Source organism: Panthera tigris, chromosome D2, assembly GCF_018350195.1.
Source record: "Panthera tigris isolate Pti1 chromosome D2, P.tigris_Pti1_mat1.1, whole genome shotgun sequence".
Taxonomy (NCBI): Eukaryota; Metazoa; Chordata; class Mammalia; order Carnivora; family Felidae; genus Panthera; species Panthera tigris.
In genome coordinates, this window is record NC_056670.1 from 30,818,382 (window position 1) to 30,841,529 (window position 23,148).

The following is a 23,148-nucleotide window of genomic DNA, read 5'->3' on the forward strand; positions in this document are numbered from 1 at the left end:
AAGTGCCTGTTCAGGTGCTTTGCCCATTTTTGATTTGGTTTGTTTTGTTGTTGCATTATGGGAATTTTTAAACATATTCTGGATATCAATCCCTTATCCGATACGTGATTTGTAAATATTTCCTTTGCTTCTGTTGGTTGCCCTTTGACACCGTTGATAGTGTCCTTGCTTTTGTTGCCTTTGCTTCTGATGTCATATCTAACAAATCATTGCCCAATGCAACATCATGAAGCTTTCGTCTGTATTTTCTTCTAAGAGTCTCATGGTTTTAGCTCTTTGTTTAGCTCTTTGATCCGTTTTGAGTTAAACTTGCATGTGAATATCCAGTTTTCCCAGCACTGTTTCTTGGAAATGGGCCTTGAGGTGGCCCTTAGTGTGGGGTGAGCCTGGGGCTGGGGGCCCCACCTACCCTCCTTGGTGTTCTCGGTGCTCCTCTGGCCCCAGGTGGTGATGAAGGTGGTGCAGCTGCTGCCCGCTGGGCACCAGGTGAAGAAGGAGGTAGATGCAGCCCTGGACACAGTCAGTGAGACCATGACGCCCATGCACTACCACCTGCGGGAAATCATCATCTGCACCTACCGCCAGGTGAGCCTCGCCCGGACCCAGGTGTCCTTCCCCATGTGCACGGCCCGGGTTGTGTTTGACTGGGTGTGAGGTGGCTAGGGATCCTGGGGGACCCCCCTCAGTTCTTAGTTACTTCTTCGCCTTCTGCAAGTGATCTGTGAAATGGAAACACACCCCGCCCCAACTCATCCTGGCTTGACTTTGGAGTGCTTGATGTCCAGCACCGGCGATATTCAGAGTAACCGCTGCTGCAGCCCTGGGACCAGTCACGGTGTGGCCGGTCAGAGCAAACACCCTGTCCTAGACCCCTGTGATACTGGGTGTTAACCCTTCCGTTCCTGGGTTATGAGGGGCACCGAGGGTCTCGGGCAAGAGTCAGGTTGGTAGATGGGGCCACTCCAAGGTCTTGGCAGGTGGCCATGTAACCACCTGCAGGGAAGCCGTTCAGTGTTTTAGCAGCTGATGCTGCCCGGCTGCCCACCCAGGACCCGTGTATGTCTGTGCTGCCCGGGGCTGGCCCCAGATTGACCTGCTCAGTTAAAAATTCTGTTTGAATAACTCTTTAAGTTATAAGAATTAAAGGGTTGGGGCTCCTGGGTGGCTCAGTCGGTTGAGCGTCTGACTTTGCCTCAGGTCACGATCTTATGATTCGTGAGTTCCAGCCCCGCATCGGTCTCTGTGCTGACGGCTCAGAGCCTGGTGTCTGCTTCGGATTCTGTGTCTCCCTCTCTCTCTGCCCCTCCCTCACTCATGCTTTGTCTCTCTCTGCCTCTCAAAAATGAATAAACGTTGAAAATTTAAAAAAAAAATTAAAAGGTTGGGGTGCCTGGGCAGGTCAGTTCAGTTAAGCGTCTGACTTTTGATTTTGGGTCCGGTCATGATCTCACAGTCATGAGATCAGGCCCCCAGTGGGGCTCCCCACTGAGCATGGAGCCTGCTTAAGGATTCTCTCTCTCTCTCTCTCTCTCTCTCTCTCTCTATCTCTATCTCTCTCTCTCTCTCCCTCTCTCTCTCTCCCTCCCTTTCTCCCTCACCCCCTCTCTTGCCCCTCCTTTGTGCATGCATGTGTGTGCACGCTCTCTCTTTCTCTCAAAAAAATAAAAAGTCTTGGGGCGCCTGGGTGGCGCAGTCGGTTAAGCGTCCGACTTCAGCCAGGTCACGATCTCGCGGTCCGTGAGTTCGAGCCCCGCGTCAGGCTCTGGGCTGATGGCTCGGAGCCTGGAGCCTGTTTCCGATTCTGTGTCTCCACTCTCTCTGACCCTCCCCCGTTCATGCTCTGTCTCTCTCTGTCCCAAAAATAAATAAAAAACGTTGAAAAAATTAAAAAAAAATAAAAATAAAAATAAAAAGTCTTCATGAAAGTACAAATTTTATGAAAAATCCAGGATTTCAGCCTATTTAGAAAAAAATGTGCCTTTCAATTAGTTGTCTCCAGGGCTCTGTCATATACAGCCCTCCTGGCCCAGTCATAGGACTTGACATTACCTTTTGGTAACCAGGCTCACCCGCCCCCATTCCAGAGGCCAGGATGCTGCTGACCTCCACTGGGGGAGGATGAGGACCCCTGAACCCCATGCAAGGGTTCCTGGTCGAGGGGTTAGTCGTAGTGAGAAGCGGTGGGTCGGAGCAGAAGGAAGATATAGAGTCATTCCCCAGTATGGCCACCAGGTGGCCATAGTGAGCTGGGCCTGGTCCAAACTCAAAGGGCCTGAAGAGCAGGTCTTCATCTCGTCTTTTTCATCCCTGCTGCACATAGTTTCACATGGGAGCTTTAAAACCTTCCCATGCCTGAGTTGCATCCCTAGAGAGCCTGATTTAGTAGGTGTGCTTGGGGGGCCAGGGAGTGGGTCCTTTTTTTTTAAGTTCCCTAGATGCTTGCAATGCGTAGTCAAGGTTGAGAACCACATAGTCTAGGCAGAAGTCCCCAACTTTAGTGAGTTTCAGGATTACCGGGAGGGCCTGTTTAAAACGCATGCCGCTGAGCTCCCGTGCTGAGTTTCCTATTTCGTAGGTCTGGATGTCTGGCAAACTCTCAGATGACGCTGATTCTCCTGGTCAGGAGGGCGGGGAGGCGGTGAGGCGTTTCTCCACATCTGGCTAATTATGGTGGTGGTGGTGATTATCGTTTTCATTTGTAGCCTGCCTTCTGGTGTGAAGTGGTATTTCATGATGGTTTTGGTTTACATTTCCTTTATGACTAATAACGTTGAGCATCTTTTCATGAACGTATTATCCATTTGTCTCTCTTCATTTTTTTTAAAAAAATTGTTTAATGTTTATTTTAGAGAGAGATTGAGAGACAGAGCATGAGTGGCGGGGAGGGCAGAGAGAGAGGGAGCCGAAGGGTCTGAAGCGGGCTTGGCACTGACAGCAGGGAGCCGGGTGCGGGGCTCGAACCCACGAGCCGTGAGATCATGACCTGAGCTGAAGTCAGATGCTTAACTGAGTGAGCCACCCAGGCGCCCCCATTTATCTGTCTTCCTTAGAGAACTGTCTCCTCAGATCCTTTGCCCATTTAAACTTTTTTTTTTGTCTTTATTGTTGACTTGCAGGAGGTCTTTATTTATTACAGATACCAGTCTCTTTTTTTTTAAATTTTTTTTTTAACGTTTATTTATTTTTGGGACAGAGAGAGACAGAGCATGAACGGGGGAGGGGCAGAGTGAGAGGGAGACACAGAATTGGAAGCAGGCTCCAGGCTCTGAGCCATCAGCCCAGAGCCTGACGCGGGGCTCGAACTCACGGACCGCGAGATCGTGACCTGAGCTGAAGTCGGACGCTTAACCGACTGAGCCACCCAGGCGCCCCCAGATACCAGTCTCTTATCAGGTATATGATTTGCAAAATTTTTCTCCCGTGGCTGCGATTAAAATTCTTTAGTCTGTCTTCACTTTCTTGATGGTGTCCTTTGATGCATGGAAATTTTACATTTTGACTCATCTATTCTTCCGTTGTTGCTATGTGCTTTTGGTGTCATGTCTAATCATGAGGATTTGCTTCTAAGAGGCAAATAGTTTCTTCTAAGAGTTGTATAGTTATAACTCTTACATTTAGTCTTTGATTCCTCCTGAGTTGATTTTTATATATGGCATGAGATAGGGGTCCAGTTTCATTCTTTTGCATGTAGATAATCCAGTTGTCCTCGTACGTGTGTTGAAAAGACAATCCTTTCCCCACTGAATGGCTTTGACACCCCTAAAGAAATCCACTGACTTTTGAAAATGTGGGGGCTTATTTCTGAACTTTCAGTCTTATTCCATTGATCCATTTGTCTGTTCTGTGCCAGCACAACCCTGTCTTAATTACCATAGTATTGCAGTGAATTTTGAAATTAGGAAATGGGTTCTCCAACTCTGAATTTCTTTTTCAGATTTTTTTTTTTTTTTTGGCTATTCTTGGTCCTTTGCATTTCGAATTTTAGGATTACAGCTGAGATTTTGATGGGGATTGCGTTGAACATGTAGGTGACTTTGGGAAGTATTGCCATCTTAACAATACTCTTTTGCTTCATGAACATGGGATGTCTTTCCATTTATTTAGGTCTTCTTTACTTTTTTACGTGATGTGTTAGAGTTTCCAGACTGTAAGTTTTATACTTCTTATGTTAAGTTTTATTCATAAGTAGTTTATTGCTTTTGTTCTATTGTAGAATTGATTTCTCAATTTCATTTTTAGTTTGTTCATTGTTATTATATAGAAATACAGTTGATATTTGTATATATATTTTTTAGTATTATTTTTTAAATGTTTATTTATTTTGAGAGACAGAGAGTACGAGTGGGGGATGGACAGGGGGAGAGAGAATCCCAAGTAGGCTCCATGCTGTCAGCACAGAGCCCAACATGGGGCTCGATCCCACAAGCCCTGAGATCATTACCTGAACCAAAATCAAGAGTCAGATGCCTAACCGACTGAGCCACCCAGGTGCCCTGATATTCGTATATTGATTGATCTTACAACCTTGCTAACCTAATTCATTAGTTTTAATACTTTTTTAGTGAATTCTTAGAATTTTCTATTTATAAGATCATGCCATCTACAAATAGAGATAGTTTTACTTCCTTTCTTGTTTTAAAGTTTATTTATTGGGGCACTTGGGTGGCTTAGTCGGTTGAGTGTCTGATTTCGGCTCAGGTCATGATCTCACAGTTTGTGGGCTCGAGCCCCCCATCAGGCTTTGTGCTGACAGCTCAGAGCCTGAAGCCTGCTTTGGATTCTGTGTCTCCTTCTTTCTCTGCCCCTCTCCTGCTCATGCTCTCTCTCTCTCTCAAAAATAAATAAATGTAAAAAAATAATAATAGTAAAAAATAAAGTTTATTTTAAGAGAGAGAGAGAGAGAGAGAGAGAGAGAGAACATGAGCATAGGGGAGGGGCAGAGAGCGAGGGAGAAAGAGAATCCCAAGTAGGCTCTGTGCTGTCAGCCTGGAGCCCGATTTGGGGTTTGAACCCACGAACAATGAGATCGTGACCTGAGCTGACATCAAGAGTGGGACGCTCAACCGACTGAGCCACCCAGGCACCCCTACATCTTCCTTTGTAATTTGGATGGCTTTTATTTAATTTTCTTGCTCAATTGCCCTGGTAGGTCCTCCAGTAGAATGTTAAATAAAAGTAGCTAGAGCAGACATCCCTGTCCTGTTCTTGGTCTTAGGGGGCAAGCTTGCAGCCTTTCACATAAGTATGATGTTAGCTATGACCTTTTCGTAGATATTCTTGTCATCTTGAGAAAGTTCCCTTCCATTCTCAGTTTATCAGGGTTTTTTTTTTTTTTCATGAGGAGGCGTTTTAATATTATCAGATGCCTTTTCCATGTCTGTTGAGATGATTATATGGTTTTTGCTCTTTATTCTATTGACGTGGTATATTACTTTAATTGGATTTTGGATGTTAAACCAGCCTTGCATTCCTGGGATAAATCCGACTTGGTCATGATGTGTATCTTTTTATGTTGCTAGATTTGGTTTGTTGAAGATTTTTGCGTCAGATTTGTAAGAGATACTGGTTCGTAGTTTTCTTTTTCCTTTGATGTCTTTGTTTGGTTTGGCATTAGGGTGCTGCTGGCCTCATGGAATGTCACTGTCTCACTTTTGCAGAGGAGATTGACGCTTAGACCGGAGAGAGGCCATCATAAGAGCATTAGTCAGCTCGGGCGGCCACAACAAAATACCACAGACCACATGGCCTAAGCAACAGAAACTTATTTTCTCACGATGTGAATGCTGGAAAGCCCAGGATGAAGGTTCTGACCGATTTGGTTTCTAGTGAGTGCTCTCATCCTGCATGCATATGGCCGCCTTCTCATCGTGTCCCCTTATGGCCTTTCCCTGGTGCCTGTATGTGGACAGATAGCAGGGAGGGAGAGAGAAAGGCATGGGCCTTCTGGTACCTTTTTTTTATAAGGACACTAACCTTAGAGGTCCCAGAACTGCAGGAAGAGCTAAAAGCAACCTTAATCCCAGTGGTGGGGATTTCACAGGCCAGTTTTAAAAAGGGAAGGACCGGGGCGCCTGGGTGGCGCAGTCGGTTAAGCGTCCGACTTCAGCCAGGTCACGATCTCGCGGTCCGTGAGTTCGAGCCCCGCGTCAGGCTCTGGGCTGATGGCTCGGAGCCTGGAGCCTGTTTCCGATTCTGTGTCTCCCTCTCTCTCTGCCCCTCCCCCGTTCATGCTCTGTCTCTCTCTGTCCCAAAAATAAATAAAAAACGTTGAAAAAAAAAAATTAAAAAAAAAAAAAAAAAAAGGGAAGGACCTTTCTAAGGTTGCCAGAGTATAACCTTGTGAAACGTATCCGTTTTCAAGAAAAGGAAGGAAGGAAAGAAAGAAACAAAAAGTTTAAAAACCTAACTAACCATCGAATGTGGTTGGCATTTCATAAAAGAAAGGATGTTTTAGTACCAGAAAAGTAGAATGGACTTTATCTCAGAGTGGAGAACATTCCTTGAGTAGGTTTGCATTTCTAAATTCCTGTGGACTCATGAAACCGGTTATGGACCCCGATTTGGGAATCACAGCTTTTGGCAACCGGGCCTCTATGTCCTTTAGTCAGAAAGGCAGAACACCTCCTTCAAGGTCACCCTGCGCTTGATCTGGCCGGACCCAGAGCACGCGTCCTGCCTGAGGTCAGGCTGGCCTGAGCTGCTCCTGCCTCCAGATTAGAAGGGGCCTCTGGCCCGCTCAGTGCATGCGTGTGTGCGCGTGTGTGCGCATGTGGACTCTGGAATGGAGTTCATTAAGGAAGTGGGTTAGATTGTTCTGGGCTGACTGGCAGAAGGAATGTGGATGTGGGAATGGGAGGGGCCTGGGTTCCGACAGCCTCTCTGACCGCCTGCGTCCCCACCTGCCAGGCTGCGTCAGTACTGTTTCCTGGCAGGGCTTGGCTGGGCACAGGAAGCGTTCAGCTAATGGGGGGGCTCTGAGGACCCCTGCAGGGCCGGAGCATCCTGTGATGTTCCTGGAGCTTCCAAGTCCCCATAGAGACCCTCAGATTTTAGTGCTAAAGGACTTACAGAGCGTCCGTCTCCTCTGTTTGCAGATGAGCTAGAGAGTGGGTTGTCTAGGGTCCCCTGTGAGTTGGTAGCAGAGCGGGGATAAGACACAAAGATTCTCACTCCTAGCCCCAAGCCCCTCCCCTGACCACGTCACCCTTCACCTGAGGGTCTCGGTCCCTGTTGTCCCTGGTGGGCTGCAGGCCTCACTACTTGAGGCTCCAGAAAGGCAGCTGCTTCCTCTACCCTTTCCCTCCCGTGGACTGACTCCTCTAGAAATGGACAGGTGCATCTCACCCTTGGTACCTGGCTGTTTATTTAAATTTATTTTTAGTGTTTATTTATTTTTGAGAGAGAGAGAGAGAGAGAGAGAGAGAGAGAGAGAGAGAGAGAGAATGAGCGGGGGAGGGGTAGAGAGAGAGGGAGACACAGAATCCGAAGCGGGTTCCAGGCTCTGATCCGTCAGCACACAGCCAGACAAGGGCCACGAACCGTGAGATCATGACCTGAGCCGAAGTCAGACACTTAACCGACTGAGCCACCCAGGCGCTCAGCCACCCAGGCGCCCCAAGTACCTGGCTGCTTATTTAAACACAGCAGGCACTGGGGCGCCTGGGTGGCTCAGTCGGTTGAATGTCCGACTTCAGCGCAGGTCATGATCTCACACTCCGTGAGTTCGAGCCCCGCGACAGGCTCTGTGCTGACAGCTCAGAGCCTGGAGCCTGCTTCAGATTCTGTCTCCCCTGTCTCTGCCCCTCCCCTGCTCATGCTCTGTCTCTCTCTGTCTCAAAAATAAATAAAAACATTAAAAAAAAATTTTTAAAAATAAACACAGCAGGCAGGAGGGCTGTTTGTAGCTTGTTATTATAAAGACAATGTTAGACCATAGTTTCAGCTCATGGACACTTTATCTTGTTTGCTGAAGAGTCTTACATCATCATCATATTTCATGTTCACAGAGTCTGTAGAGTGGAAGCACCCAGTGTCACCTGCCGTCCCCGTAGAGGTAGACTGTCACATCGCCCCCCGTTGTGCTCTGGGTGGGTGATGCCACATTGAATGTTGTAGTGCGTGTTGCTCTTTAATCGGTGCAGATAATTAGATAATTTCTGTAGGCTGATGCTTAGAAGTAAGTAAGATTGGTGACAGAGTTGGAAGGTCAGACCTTATTTTTCTTTTAATTATTTTGGAGAATTTCAAACAGAAAATTTCAAAACTGGGAGAGTGATTTCATGAACCCTTGAGTGCCCACCTCCCAGCTTCAGGAATTACCCATCAGGGCTAGTCTTAGTTCACCTAAGGTTCCCCCCCCCCAGCCCTCTCCCTGCCCCACCCCCCCAGATTATTTTGAAACAAGTCCCAGACCTCCTGTTACTTCCTCTGCCAGGTACCTTAAGGGGGGGAGGGATCTTTGATTTTTTTTCTATTTTTTTTAATCTTTATTTATTTTTGAGAGAGAGAGAGAGACAGAGTGTGAGCAGGGGAGGAACAGAGAGGGAGACACAGAATCCGAAGCAGGCTCCAGGCCCCGAGCTGTCAGCACAGAGCCCGACGCGGGGCTCGAACTCACGAACTGTGAGATCATGACCTGAGCCGAAGTCAGACGCTCAACTGACTGAGCCACCCAGGCGCCCCAGTGGGGTGGGGTCTTTTAAAAAAAGGTCGTTATCATACTTAAAATGACAGTAGTTTCTTACAATCTAATACCTGGTGAGCGTTTAGATGTTTTCACCTGGTCCCACAGAGTCTGTTGGCCTTGGATCAGGATCCATACAAGTGCCCCAGCTCACATGTGGCCGATGTGGCCCGTGGAATCTAGAACCACTCTGCCTGCTCTTCTTCCCCTGAAGTGTGTCTACTGAGGTAACAGGCTTGCTCACCGGGCATCCCCCAGTCTGGACCCTGCTCGTTGCACCCCCAGGTTTAGCTGGGCCATGTCATGTCGCAGCTCCTGTGCTCCCTGTCCCCGGGTAGAGCCAGAGGCTCGATCAGATTTGGCTTGGTTTCGGCCAGCAGAGTCACAGGGGTGCTGTGTGCCGCCACGTGGGCTCAGAAGGCCCCGTGATCTCTTCTGTGACCTGGCAGCTGTAGCTGCTCGTCCCCTGCGCTCTTTACTTCATTGAGGGTTTGCAAAATAGTGATATGCTGGCTCTCTCGTTCCCTCTCCACGAATTAACTGCAGTACTTACGGAAAGATACTTGGCCGGGGTGCAGGGGAGGCAGGAAGGCAGGCCCTGAGCTTGGGTTTTCACTTGATTTGCTCCTGTTCAAAGGAGGTTTGGGAGGAGCTTCTCTAAAGCCAAGGGGAAGGCTGTTGGGGTTGGTGAGCCCTAAGGTCCCTCCAGAGTCGGATAGACCCGCAGTCGGTGATGAGGGTCTGGGTGACCTGGGTGGGCCGGGAGAAGAAAGATGGAGGGGCTCCTGGGGGGAGGCTGGGAGTTGTTAGAGGCCAGTGCTGGAGGCCAGGGGACCCAGCCCCCATGTGTCCCCACTGGGAACCTGCGTGGGAGGCGCCCCCAGCAGCGGGGGTACTCCTGGCTCAGTCCTTACTCTGTACCTGTGCCTGATGAAGGGCAGACCGTAACAGTGCCTCTATTTTGTATCTGAGGAAGGGAGGCACTGGGCTTGCCCAAGAACCCACAGCTGGTGGGTGGCAGGAGGAGAGAGAGGCCCCAGACCGACTCTCAGGTCACGTCCACTCCGGGTGCCACACGGCTTCCCAAGTTGGAGGCAGTCACACCTCCCTCCCACCTCAAGCCCTGCTGTGGGGGAAAAGAACAACTAGAAACTTGCCCTTGTATTCCCAGCCTCAGAAGGCCGGAGGGTAGGAGCATATCCCAGCCTCGGGTCACAGGTATAGGAGTGGGGTGGGGGGGTGGGACCAAAGCTGCATACACATTTTCCATGGAGACAGGCCTTCCCTGGTGTACTAACAGTCTGGGCCGCCCTCTCTGCCTGGGCCCGACTCGGGCTGCCTGGCCTCTGTGGGTTGCAGCTCAGTGATGCCTCCCCCCATTCTCTAGAGCGTCAGTGACAGTGGGTCAGGGCCTGATCAGTCCTATGCGTGTGAGGGGGCCAGAATGCTCAGGGCATTTAGAAAACCACGTCAAAGGAAAAAAAGAGAAAACTCTTTGAACTAAGCCACTCCTTGAGGTTTCGATAGAGGTGAGAAGGCTGGGCCCCAGGCTGAGAGAATCCAAGATGGCCACCAGCCCACAGTGGTGACAGCATCTGGTGAATTAGTTGTTTCCTGCTGGGCCTGGAAAGGGAAAATATTTGTGACAGAAACCAAGGTCAGGGCTCCTGGAGGAAGTCCTGCTAGAATCATTAATGCCAGGGGGCCTTTTCCTTAGCCTTGGCTGGTGACGTTAATTCTTAGTGTTCTGTATTTAACACAGTCTAATGTGTCTCCCTTCTGTCCCTTCAGAAAGAGTTTGAAGAAAAGCTGAGATAAAAGCCCCACAAAGAGAAAGAAAATGTCCTTTGGTCTCAAGTTGAGATTTATTTTATAAAGACTGTAGTGCTTTAACTTTGAGCAGTGCTTTTCGAGTTTTCTCAGAACTTACTTTTTTGTCTCCTTTGGTCCTCAGAGCCGCTGGTAAGGAGATGACAGTGGGATTTACGAGGCCAATTTTACCGAGGAAGGCACTGAGGCCTAATGACACTGTGACCAGCTTGAGGCAGGACCAGAACCTATCTCCCAACTCCTCTGCCTGTGTTCCTTTCCTTCTGGATGACCATGACCCAGGAGGCAGTTTTATTGTGGTGGAGAAAGGAGGGGTCGGCAAGGACGTCCCCAGGCCCTACTGCATGCACCGGCCCGGGTTGGTGCAGAGTTGCCACGAGGTCAGGGATTGAGCTCAGTGTCCCCAAAGTTGAAGGTTATTATCTTATGAAAAATATAGAGTGAGACAGTTTTGGCTCTGAGCCCCAGGTGGGGTCTCTCTCAGTCTCTCCAAGACTCTGGCTTGGCCAAAGCTGTTCCCTGGAGACCTCATTCCAGTAGGTAATGTGTCTCCGGGGCCAGGGCCATGCGATCAGAGCCACGCTGGAATGCCGTGTGCTGTCACGTAAAATACGATGGAGGGAAAGGGTTGCTTCCTAAGGCTCTTTCACACTCAGCCCAAAATTGAGCCAGTGGGTCATCCAGTGGCTGCCAGAACGGGGAGAGGGGGTGTGTGTGTGTGTGCCGCGTGCGTGTGCACACGCGTGCACGTGTGTAGGGCACGCGTTCTCAGTAGCTGAGACCTCTCTCGCTTTCCCTTCCTCTTCGCCGTGTGGCTGAGCTGGAAAAATTTGCACCCTGCAGGGGCGTTTCCTGGTTTATGCAGCAGCAGGCATCCACGGAGCCGGAGCCGTGTGCCAGGCTTGTTTCTAAGTGCGCACCCGAGGCTTGGAACTCGCAGTGGTTTGGGAGGGGTGCACGCCTCGGCCGCGCCCACTCCGCGTGCACGAGACGCTGCCTCCGTGTGCACGGCTGTCGTTGGTAGGGTCGTGGTTGTCACTGGGGCCGCCTCTTTCTGCTGCTTGTCTCTCTTCTGCCGTGCAGGGTCTCGGCTCTGAAACTCTGACCGCAGGCCCTGCCTGGCCCACCTCGGGCTCTGGAGACGCCAGTCTAGTGAGCAGATAGATGGGCGGGAGGTTGAGTAAGTCCTTGTACGATGAAACAGGAAAACTCGGCCCTGCCTTCCTTATGCCTTCTCGTTCTTTGTCCACACTGCCGGTCTGCCAGGAGAGGGCAGTCTTCTCTAGCGACCTGAGGAGCCCTGGGTGTGGGTCGGAAGCCCTGAGTTCTAGCCTGGGCTCTGCCAGCAGCTCCCTGCATGACCTTTGCCACATTGCTTTGGCCTGCCCGGGCCTCTCCTGTGCCATCTGTCACCTGGGGTCACTATTGCTTCCCCTACCTGCCTTGAAGGGTGGTGGTGAGCACCAGCCAGGGTACTAGGTGAGGTGGGAGCAGGTGTGCAGGGGGTGGTGGGCAGCGGGGCTGGGACACCTGGCCAGCCCACTAGGTTATGTGCAGGGCAGTGGGCTCCTGAGGGCGGGGACCATGCTTGGCACTGAAGTGCAGAGCCCGGCTAGGGGTGAACAACCTTTGGTGAGTGAATGACACATAGAGAAGCCCATGGTGCCAGGTTTAGTCCCTTCCTGCTCTGAAAGTACCGAATAGGAGGTGTTCTTTGGAAAACCGGTTCCTTGTCTACGGGCCGAGGGCCGTTCTCTCCCTTCTCGGGAGTTACAGAAAGCTTCCGCGTGCTTGACGCCCCAGGACAGGCCTGAGGACAGTTTGCAGGGACTCGTAGAAAGCCCCTGGAAGCAGCTGGCACCGATTGCTTGAGGGCCAATGTCCGACAAGGAGTGGGCGGTGTGTCGAACTTTGAGAATGATGGGGTCGGAGCTCTGGGACCTTGCCCTGCGGAGACGAACCAACTTTGAGGGCTGTCTGTTCCCTGCCCAGCCTAGAACCCTGCTTCACCTGGACAGCAGAGGCCACGGGGCCATGCTCGTTCCAAGTGAGTGGGTCGGGGAAACGGCAGCAGGGATACTCCAGTAACAGGGGTGTTGTCTGGTCCGGATTGACTCAGGCCCTGAGCCTGGCCCCACTTGTTCCCCTTGTTTCTCTTTTTGGGCTTCGTTTGCCCGGCAGCCTATGCTGTGCCCAGCTCTCCAGGTGACCCTGGCATGTCAGTTCACCTCTTTGACCTTGATCTCCCCTTCCGGAAAGCAGAGGGGTTGATCTAGGTAACCCCAGGCAGTCTGTGATTTAGGGCTTAATAAAAATGGAAGATAGACCCGTTAGTCACTGACTTGGCAGACGTTTACCGCATACCTTCCAAGTGCCAGGCACTGTGCTAGTCCTGGGCATACCTCAGAACGGGGACGCTCCTACCCTCGGGGGACCCACGCTCTCTGAGGGAGACACGTGAGGAACAGCATATGAGTCAAAGTCACGTTGTGTCGGGTAGCGATATGTCTGTGGGCGTAGGGGGTTGCAGTTTTAACATCCGATCTGGGTTAGGAAAGGGCTTGATGAGAAAGGTGGCATTTGCACAAAGATCGGAGGGGGTAAATGGGAGAGCCATGTTGACATCCAGACAGAGGGATATGGCAAGTGCAAAGGCCCTGAGGTGGGGGCTTCCTGGTGTGTTTGAGGGGCAAGGAGGAGGAGGAGGGAGGGGCAGGAGAGGAGGTCAGCGGCTACGTGGGCAGGGGGAAGGCTGGATGGGGCCTGGTCTGGGATCACAGGGACGATCACACAGACGTTGGTTTCTCCACTGAGTGCCAGTGGGGGCCTGTGCAGTGGGTTGAGCAGAGGAGCCGACTTAAGATTCTAGCGGGATCACTCTGGCACTGTGTTGAGAATAGGTCTCAGAAGTGGGAGGGAGGGTGGCCAGGGAGGCCAGACAGGTGCTTGACTTGAGGTGGTAAGAGGTGAGCTTCATCTGGGAGTGTTTGAAGTGGAGTCAATGAGATGCCCTGACTAGCTGGATGTAGGGCCGAGAAAGGGCGAAGGTAGGGAGAAATGCCAGGCTTTGGGCTGAGCAGCAGGAAGGATGAGCATTAAGACGGGTAGACACACGGGCGGGCAGATTTGGGGAGACCTCAGGAGGTTCGCCTGGGACATGCTCTGTGAGTTTGAGAAGCCAGACCGATATCCCCCTGGAGCCCACAAGCAGGGGTAGCATGGCAGAGTCCGGATTCCCGAGGGTGGAGGTGCACATGTGGGGTCCCCAGTGTCCTGCCTGGAATCCCGATTCCAGATGGCACTGGAAGTGTGCTCACCCACCAACCCCGTGCCTGCTTCGCGCCTAGTCTGAGCCCTGACACTGACATTCAGGGTGGTGGGGAGGAGGGAAGGTGGGAGCCTGCTTAGAGTCCGGTGCCTGCCCCCAGGCTCGTCTTCCAGACCGATCATTCCTTGGGGAGCAGAGGAGGCCGAGAAGGGGCTGGAGCACTCAGAGCAGGCTTCAGGAGAGCCAGGGCTCGGCCAGGGCCTGAAGGGACGAGTGGAGCAGGGCCAGGCCTGGTGGAGGAGAAGGGCTTTCCAGGCAGGAGCAAGGCCGGGGGGTAAAGGTAGAGAGGCAAGAGTGAGACAGGGTGTGGTTGAGCTCGACTGTGGCAAAAGGGCCCAGGGTGGTCAGAGAGCTGAGCTGGGCGTTTGCAATTCCTGTCCCAGACGGGAACTCTGGCGTCGGGCAGTTACTTAGCCTGGCCCGGCCTCATCCGCAAAATGGGACGTCCCTCTTCCTTCACGGGGTTGCTAGGAGGGCAAGTTAGGATCTAACAGTGAGTTCTGGGTGTGATGTGCTCAGCCTGGCATGTGGTGTGCAGTCGGCCCCAGACACACCTGGGGAGGCACATCAGCCCGGCCTCCGTGGGCCTCTTCCATGTGGCCCAGCAAAGAGCAGAGCTTCAGGAGAACCACTGCCTGCCACGCTGGGCCCACGCTGAGGCTGGCCGACCTCAGGCTGGAGAGAGCTGAAATGCCCAGCACCCCGGCCACCTTTCCGAGGCCTCTTCTATTTTAGGGCTCAGGCCCAGTGGATGAGGAAGCCTTGTCCAGCTCCACCACAGCTAATGACAGCCTGGCCGGCCGGGCCATTTAAAAATGGCGCCACTATTTTTATCGACAGGAGGTGGCTGGCCTATCCTCCTCCCCAGACGGTGCCAACATGGGGTGATTTTAAGGAAACCAGGGCCTTGATGGGAAGATGGGTCATTGTCCCAAATCATAGCCTGCGATCATGCAGGAATAGCCCATGGCACCTTGTGGGGGGGGGCGGGGTGTCAGTGTCACCTTTACTTGTGGTCCGAATTTAGAGATAATTCTACCCTACTTACCAGTAGGGCTCAGAAGGACACTCAACCTCTCCACCCTGAATATTCCTCAGACTCTGTCCCCTCTGGTGTCTCTGGGAGCAGCAGGCCTCTGTCCCCATGGGAGCGGGGGGCTTGGAGAGGATAGGGCTTGTGTGGCTGCGACATGCTCTGTCCCGGGCCAGAGCCGTGGGCCAACCCGTGGGCCAACCCGTGGGCCAACCCGTGGGCCAACCCAGAGCTGAGGGCTTCTCATGCCTGTAGGATGTGTCGTTGGAGCTCTCTAGCTGAAAGTAGTTTAAAATGGTTCTTGCCTGGTGGATCTGGGGGTGACTTCCTCTCCTTTCTAAGAAAATGTCGAGTAGGCTCCAGGGATGGAGATTGGGAAGGGATGGGGTGATGAGTGCCCGGAGTAACCACTTAGGGGTCGGCAGATGGTGGTGTATTGGCCATACTTTGTATCTAGGTAGAAACTTCTTTTAATTTTTTGTCCACTTCCTAATTTCTCTTTTTTTTTTTTTTAATGTTTATTTTTGAAAGAGAGACACAGAGCACGGGTGGGGGAGGGGCAGAGAGAGAGGGAGACACAGGATCCGAAGCAGGCTCCAGGCTCCGAGCTGTCAGCACAGAGCCCGACGTGGGGCTCGAACTCATGAATGGTGAGATCAGACTTGAGCTGAAGTCGGACTCTTAACCGACTGAGCCATCCAGGGGCCCCTCCACTTCCTAATTGCTAAGCAAAACTGCACTTTTTTGAGCCCCTGGTTGGTTGGTCCTTAAAACAAGGCACCTGTCTTTCTCTGCTCCATTCATCTTCCTGCAGCAGCCATGGGGCCATTTCCACCCTCACATCCGCCAGAAGCCTTCAGTGGCCCCTTTGTCCATAGGATCAGGGCCTAGAGTGGCTTCCACACCCTATTCTGGGCCCCAGCCTCCCCTGTTGCCCCCTCCCCTGTCAGTCTCCCTTGGACACACCTCACTCTCTGACCCCTTTCCTCCCCCTCTCAGGGCACCTTCCTGCCCTGCTTTTTCCTAACCCACCTCTAATATCACCACCTTTTTTTTTTTTAAGTGTATTTATTTATTTTGAGAGGGACAGAGTGAGTGGGGGAGGGGTGGAGAGAGAGAGTGGGACAGACGATCTGAAGCAGGCTCCAGACTCTGAGATGTCAGCAGTGAGCCTGATGCGAGGCTCAAACTTATAAACTGAGATAATGACCTGAGCTAAAGTTGGACCCTAACCGACTGAGCCACCCGGGCACCTTTTTTGATGCCCGTCCTGGTCCAGCCCCCTGCCCTGCCTTGGTCCCCTGACCCGGTTGCTCTGGGTACTCTGCAGGTGTCCTCTGCCCCCCACCCAGACTGTGAGTGTCACTGCAGGCAGGGCCTACGCACGCTTCCTCTTCCTGTTGTAGTGCTCTCTCCTGCTCCACAGATGACCTTGGCTCTTCATGGTTTACAGGGGCACCTTACGTGCTGGAGCTATCCCACCTCCAGAATCATGGGGGCTGACAGGTGAAATGGCAGAACTGGGACCAGAGCCCCATCATGTCTCCCAGGGAGTCAGAGCAGTGGTCGTGGGCCCTCCCTGCTCTGGGGCCCCATCCAGTGCCCACCCTCCACTCCTGCCCCATCCCTGGAGACCCAGAGCTCCCTCTGGATGGTGTGGGTGGGCTGGCTGTGCAAGTTTCCGTAACCACTCGCTCCATCCAGGGAAGGCTGTTACCTGAGGCAGAAATGGGGGGTAGGGGAGCTCAGGTCCTGCAAACGGTCCCCCTCCAGCTCCTGGTTCTTGGGGCTGTAGGTCATGTCATGTCTGGGGCCTTCCTGCAGCGGCCCGGAGGAGACACACTGGGCTGAGCTGTGTCCCCGTGAGAAGGCTTTCAGCCATGGCCCGGCTGTTGGGAGGCCGCCCTTCCTGGTTCCCGGAGGCCCTGGACTGGCTGTGCCCCCTCCCGCAGATGTTTCTGGCACCTGAGGGAGCAGCCTCTGAACTACATCTTCTTCCTGGAGCACAGAGAGCTGCTCTGGGCCCTGGAGGGTGTGGGGTGAGAAGGGGCGGGGGTGAGATGAGATGTCGTGTTCCCTCTCCGGGGCTCAGCCTCCAGGCTGGGCTGCGTGTCTGTGGCAGGTCAGAGGAACAACTCAGACTTGGTGGCAGGGACACTGTCCAGCGGGGGAGCTGACTCTGTATGTCTTGGGGTGCCCACCGATGCCCATGCCAAGAAAGCCTCAAGAGGACCCCATTTAAGTCCCCTTCCTCCTAAGCATTAGCCTCCTGTGAGTCTTCTGTTAATAGGTCACTCCTACCCCCAAACCTTCAGCGGCTCCCCCCATGCTAAAGCCATGGTGCTATACCCTGGCCACAGAGAATCACCCGGGGAGCTTCTTGGAACCCTGATGTGTAGGCCCGCAGGCTCCCATCTGATCGGTCTGGGCTGGGGCCCCAGGCATCTGCATGCCAGGGTGGGAACTGGGCTGGAGTAGAGGGTAGGCTTCCACACTTGGCTGCCAGTCCAGCTCCCCTTCCTGTCCCCTCACACCCTCGTTCCAGCCAGGCCAGCCCCTTCCAGTCCCCACCTGCCGGGCACCGGCCTCACCTCTGCACCGCCCCACAGGCTGCTCGCTCTCTCCACCCACACAGCCCAGCCAAATCCCACGCTCTCTGGGAAGCCTATCTTTAACCACGTGGCTGTCCTTTCTCTCCCCAGCATGTCACCTGGTGCTGTTCTCCTAGAAGCTGCCCAAGGTGGCTCGTTAAACAGACTGGTGTCCCTCCACCCAGTGCACACACAGCTCTTTCTTCCCTCAGCCACCGGATCTCTTGTTGATCCCCGGCCCTGGTGGCCTTTCTGGGATCTGTCCCAGCCTTGCCGGAGGGTCGGGCCAGGGCCGAGGGCTATAGTGACTCCCTTCTGCCCCTGATCCTGAGCCACTTGAGGAATGGGCGAGGAAGTCAGCGAGGGACCGGTTGGGGTCAGAGGCCAAGAGGGGGGTCCCCCTCCCAGACAGCGATACACTCACCTGCCCGTGAGCAGCTGGAGGCCACGGAGCCTGGGCCACGGGGGTGTGGAGGTGTGGGGGGGTGGGTGAGGCCGTGCTGCATCCGCAGTCGGAGCCCTGACGGCTTAGCCTTGCCATCTGTTGGCCTCTCCTGTAACCGGGGCCGTGCCCTTGGCCTTGCTGTCTGAATCCCTTCCTCCTGTCCTGGTGCTGGTGCCGAGGGCAGCCGGGGTGTGAGCGTGTGGTGTGTCTGACTCCCACCCCGTGCCGTCTTCCAGGCCAAAGCGGCCAAATCGGAGCCGGAGGCCCGGAGGCTGCAGCTTCGGAGCCTACAGTACCTGGAGCGCTACGTTTACCTGGTGCTCCTCAACGCCTACCTCCACCTGGAGAAGGCCGACTCCTGGCAGAGGCCCTTCAGCGCCTGGATGCGGGAGGTGAGACGCGGGGGGTGGGCGTGGGGCTGAGGCCACCCCTCAGGCACCCGTACTCGGCGGGCAGTCGGGAAAAGCTGGATGAGTGAGTGCCAGAGGAGGAGGAGGAGGAGGGCGAGCAGGCGTGTGGGGGCCCTCGGTGCGTCCCCGAGGCTGACATTCCCCGGTGCTCCATGCCCATTGTTGCGTTCGCCCCTCACCTGTGCCCTGCGAGGGGCAAGATGGTGGCGTGGCCCCTGCCACCTTCCAGCTGTGACCTCGGACAAGCTGAGCCCTCTAACCAGCAGTCCTCAGCAGTAAGATGCATCTTGTTATTGTCTGTGCCACCTCAGGATGTTGTGGGTGGGGGGAGTCCGTGAGACATACCCGGTGCCACCTTCTGGGCCCTGGGTAAGCGGGGCTGCCTTACGTGGCCACTCTTACTCTCCCATTGTACGGAGGAGGAGACTGAGCACAGAGTAAGTACCGCGTTCACGGTCAGCACTAGGGCCAGTCGGTTCGCTGCAAAGCCCACCGTGTCTGGCCTGAGACACTGCCCTCTCTCGTCTCCGCCGTCCCTCTCTCTGCTTGGCCTCCCGGTTCTTCTAGTTCTTCCTCTGGCTTGGCTGGTTTTGGGGGCAGAGCTGCTGCCTTGGCACCTCTAGGTCAGGAGAGAGGCCTCCTGCCCCCCTGGGCAGAGCAGCCTGTAATTACCCCTCTTCCTGGACGCCGGTCTCTCCTGACCTTGCCGGCCTGTCCTGACGGTTCTAATCCGGACTCGAGGCTGGAGTAAGCTCCCCTGGGGCAGGCGGGGCGGAGAGTGAGAGCTGGTGACCCCGCCAGGGTGGGCATAGGAAGGGCACGGGGGCTTAGGTAGGAGCGCGGGTGAGGTCAGAGCTGTGGGAACAGAGGCAGAGGGACCATGGCAGTGGCTGCTGGGTGCTGGGTAGTTGGGCTGAAGGCAAGCCTTCAGGGCGGTCCTTGGGCAGATGGCGTGTTGAGTCAGGAGCCCTGATGGGGGGGTGGATCACACCAAGTCCACGTCAGGGCCATCCTCCTGAGCAGGACTGGGCTCGGCTTCCTCTTTGGACCCCTGGGTAGGATGGATGGAGGTAGTGGGGGACTTCAGACACCTCTGCTTGGGCTCTGCTTGGAGAGTAGAAATTGGGGGAACCAGGGGTTGGGCAGGAACTTGATCCCCTCCCCAGCTGAACCTAGGTGGCTCATGTTGGGGGCGTATCAAGGAAGGAGAGAACTGGTCCAGTCCGGAGTGTGGGCTCCAGCCTCTGGGGCCCTCAGTCCCTCCATCGTGGGGATGAGTGGAGGGTGGCGGGGGGAGGGTTGCCTGGGGACCGTTGGTCTGAGTGGAGCCTGAATCCTCCCCATCTCCAAGGATGGTGGAGAGAGAAGGGGGCTGGTTGATGAGTGGGTTGAGTCTAGTGCCGGGCCCTGGGCTGCTGGCAGGGAGCCCCCAGCCCGCCCTCCTGCACTGAGGCCTGCGGTGGAGCTGCCTGGTTCACAGCCCGAACACACAGCCACAGGGCTGTCGCTGGCTCCTGTCTCCCCGCTGCCTTCTGTGCCCCCGAGCATCTCAGTGGGAACATCAGGGCGGCACAGGCACAGGGGCACTTGGCTTCCTGTGCGGCTGTCCATTTCCTTCTTATCTGCTGGGTGCTCTGTGCTCTGTAGCCTTCCATCATGGTCCTGGGAGGTGGAGCCTGTTGTCCCCGTTATAAGGGAACTGAAACTCAGAGCGGCCATTGGCGGTCAAAACACAAACTTGCTCGGGTCGCTGAGCCGAGCGCAGGGTGGAAGGTGTGGTGATGTGGTGGAGGGGGAGGGGGGGCAGGGTGACCCATCTCCCTGGGAACTCCGCCCCCATCTCTGCTGTCTTTCCCAGGTGGCATCAAAGGCCGGAGTCTATGAGATCCTCAATCAGCTGGGCTTCCCCGAGCTGGAGAGCGTGGAGGACCAGCCCTTCTCCGGGCTGCGCTGCCGGTGGCAGGAGCGGAGCCACGGCCTTGAGCCCGCCGCTGCTGGAGACTTCCTGTAGGAGGTGCTCCCCTGCCCCTGTGTGCCCCCTCCCACAGGGGCGCTCCAGGTGCTCCTCACTGGGAGCCGTCCTGAGGAACCCATTCCCCAGCTTCCCGCAGAGACTGGAGTGGGGTTGGGACCCTTTTTTAAGAAGAGGTTTTGATAGGACAGTTAGTGCACAGGTATACTTGTAAACCACAGGCGCACGGGCCCGGCGTGTGCCTTGCAGACCGAAGATGGCTTCCAAGGAGCTCAGTCCCCAAGTAGCCACCAAACGAAGCCACGCTCCACTCGCACGCATGCGCTTTCCTCTCCCGCTTCCGAGCGGTCCTGACAGCCTCAGGTGCAGAGTCCGGTTCCTTCTCTTGCTTTCTCTTGCTGCCCTCCTGCTCGGCTTCTCCCCTTTTGCTGCCTGAGCACTGCCCTGGGGCCCCCGGCTCCCCGGGGAGCGGACAGGGCTCTGGTGGACTGGTCACTTCAATGGCAGCCTCACCCGGTTCCCTGGCCTCTCGTGCCCCTTCTCCTTCCTTCCCCTTGTCCCTCTCCTGGGGATGGCCGGACTGTGAGGGTCTCCAAGGAGCTGGAAGGGAGGGGTCCTCTCGGGAGGAAAGAGCTTCTAGAAGGTGGATGCGGCCCCGGGAAGAGGCCTGCTCCGTTTCCCGGGCGCCAGGGCGGGAAGGGCTGAGGAAGCCAAGCTCCCAGCAGTGGGTCCTTCTGTACTTCTTCCCTGCCCTGGCGGCCTAGATGGCTCCAGTCCCCATCTGCTGCAGCAGGAGCCCCGAGGACTGCTGGGTGACCCTGAGGGAATGGTGAAGAGGGCTAAGGAGGGTGTGAGGGCTCACCTGGGTTGCAGGCCATCCGAGCTGAGGACCCCCCCGAGCTTCCCTCCAGAGGGAACAGAAGGGGCCGGTGAGCAGGAGGCCTCGGGAGCAGCCCTGTCCCGACAGTGGGAAGGCCGCTGGGAGGGGCGGGAGGGCGCGGCCCTGTGGAGTTGAGTCTGGCTCTTCCTCTGCGGACCGCTCTCCGCTGAAGCCCAGGGGCCGGCCGGCCTGAAGGCTGCCTACGCGGCCCTCCCTGGTCGGGTGCGTGCGCTTCTGTGGAAAAACAGGCGGATGTGTCTCTGTTCCCATCTCCCTAGCATTGGAAGGAACTGGGCCGTCTTGGCTGAGATCTGCGAAACTACTGTATGTCCATTCCCTCCCTTTTCAGATCTGTCGGGTTTGTTGATTTTTGCATATATTGGAGAGTTTGGATTTCTTTGCAGACAAGGTCTAGAGGAGGGGTCAGAGCTCGGGCTGAACCGAGAGGGATCCTTTGTGTTTTCACGGTTGGCCCTGACTTTCAGCTGTGCTGGGACCACTGGCCGGTCATTGCGCCTCTCTGCCTCAGTTTCCCCGTTTGTAAAATGGGAGAATAATACTTGCCTACCTACCTCACAGGGGTGTTGTGAGGACTCATTTGTGACTTTTTTTTTTTTTTTTTTGTACAGAGCTTTTGAGCATTAAAAAAATGGCTAAATGTGAAATGTGCCCCGCCTGCTGATATCTGTAGTGTGGGGCAGATGTTACAGACGTGGTAACAGCTGCGGTGGGTGGGCAAGGTGAGTTGAAAGCACCAGCCCTTAGTGCTCCCAATTCTTGGAGAAGGTAAGTTTTTCCTGACATCCCTCTCCTTCCTTCACGTCCTTCATGCGTTACCGTCTCACTCAGGATGCCCAGGGCTGTCCAGCAGCATAATAGGCTAATTCATACTCAGATGTGAAGGACTGTTGTGTTCAGAGACACGGAGCGAAATGGAATCTCAAGGGTTATGATGGAGGGTGGACCTCAGCCTCTACTCCCTCCTCTCACCCCCGCAGGCTTTCCTTGGCCCCTTCAGGCGCCCAAATGCTCAGACACAATTGCATTGATTAGCGTGTGAAGAGGCAGTGAGGAGAGAGGCAGAGAGCAGACCCCAGGCTTTCTCCCCACGCTCTCCCAGGGTTAGGGGAATGAAAGACCTCTGGGTTCTAGTTCTGAGGTCAGCTGGGGGGTGGTCAGGATGGAACCCAGAGCCCCATGTGCTGGAGTAGGTGATCTTCCCAGTCTGGGAGGGAAGGCCTCCTGGGGTTACCTCCCCGCACAGCAGAGTCCAAGGATGCCCCATGTGGCTTCTGAACGCGAGTGTGGAGACATGCACACCAGTGTGTGTGTGTGTGTGTGTGTGTGTGTGTGTGTGTGTGCGCGCGCGCGCGCGCGCGCGCACGCGCTTGGTGTGGGAGGGGCGCTTCTTTGCCTGGGGTACGAGGGTCTGGGTGGGGGGATACGCAGGAGTGGATGGTGTTCACGGGAGTGTCCCCCCGGGTACCCTGTCCTCCCACTGCCCCCTGAGGGCCTGGCTCCCGCACCCTTGCACTGTGTTCTTTCCCAAAGGCTTCCGGGGGCCTGCCACACCGGTTTGTCCCTGTGCCCAGACCAGACGGCCTTAGGTGGGACCCTGCCTAGCTTGGGGGTGTACCTGTGGGGGCCGATGAGCACACGCGGGCTTCCATACATAAGGGTGGGTGTGTAATTTGGAGATACCTGAAAGTGGGCTGTGGGCGGTGATACGAATTGGTGTGTGGACAGGGACAGCCCGCCTTCTGGAGCCTGTGGCATTTCAGGGAAGAGAGTGAACGAGTCATGTGCACTGGGTATGGCGAGAACGGGTGTGGCACGGGGTGCTGGTAGACAGGAGCTCTGAGGTGGAGTACAAGGTCAGAGTTCAGCCTGGGGCCCGGACTTCCACCGCTCTCTTCTGACAGAGCTTCTAGAATGAGGAAACAACCGAGGTCGTGGAGCCTGGGGGCATACTATGC

The 23,148-nt window shown here is 54.7% G+C and overlaps 1 protein-coding gene across 3 annotated transcripts in view; it reads left to right on the forward strand.

Moving 5' to 3' along the window:
• Window positions 1-20,676, forward strand: part of PALD1 (phosphatase domain containing paladin 1) — a 72,985-nt gene extending 52,309 nt beyond the window's left edge. For 2 of the 3 annotated variants that reach the window (XM_007095726.3, XM_042960618.1), the window contains exons 18-20: window positions 445-585; window positions 18,147-18,302; window positions 20,179-20,676. In XM_007095726.3, the coding sequence (XP_007095788.2) occupies window positions 445-585; window positions 18,147-18,302; window positions 20,179-20,331 (450 nt within the window). In that variant the 3' untranslated portion in view covers window positions 20,332-20,676. The remainder of the gene's footprint in view (window positions 1-444; window positions 586-18,146; window positions 18,303-20,178) is intronic. The other variant, XM_042960619.1, reaches the window with a different exon arrangement.
• Window positions 20,677-23,148: the final 2,472 nt, after the last annotated feature.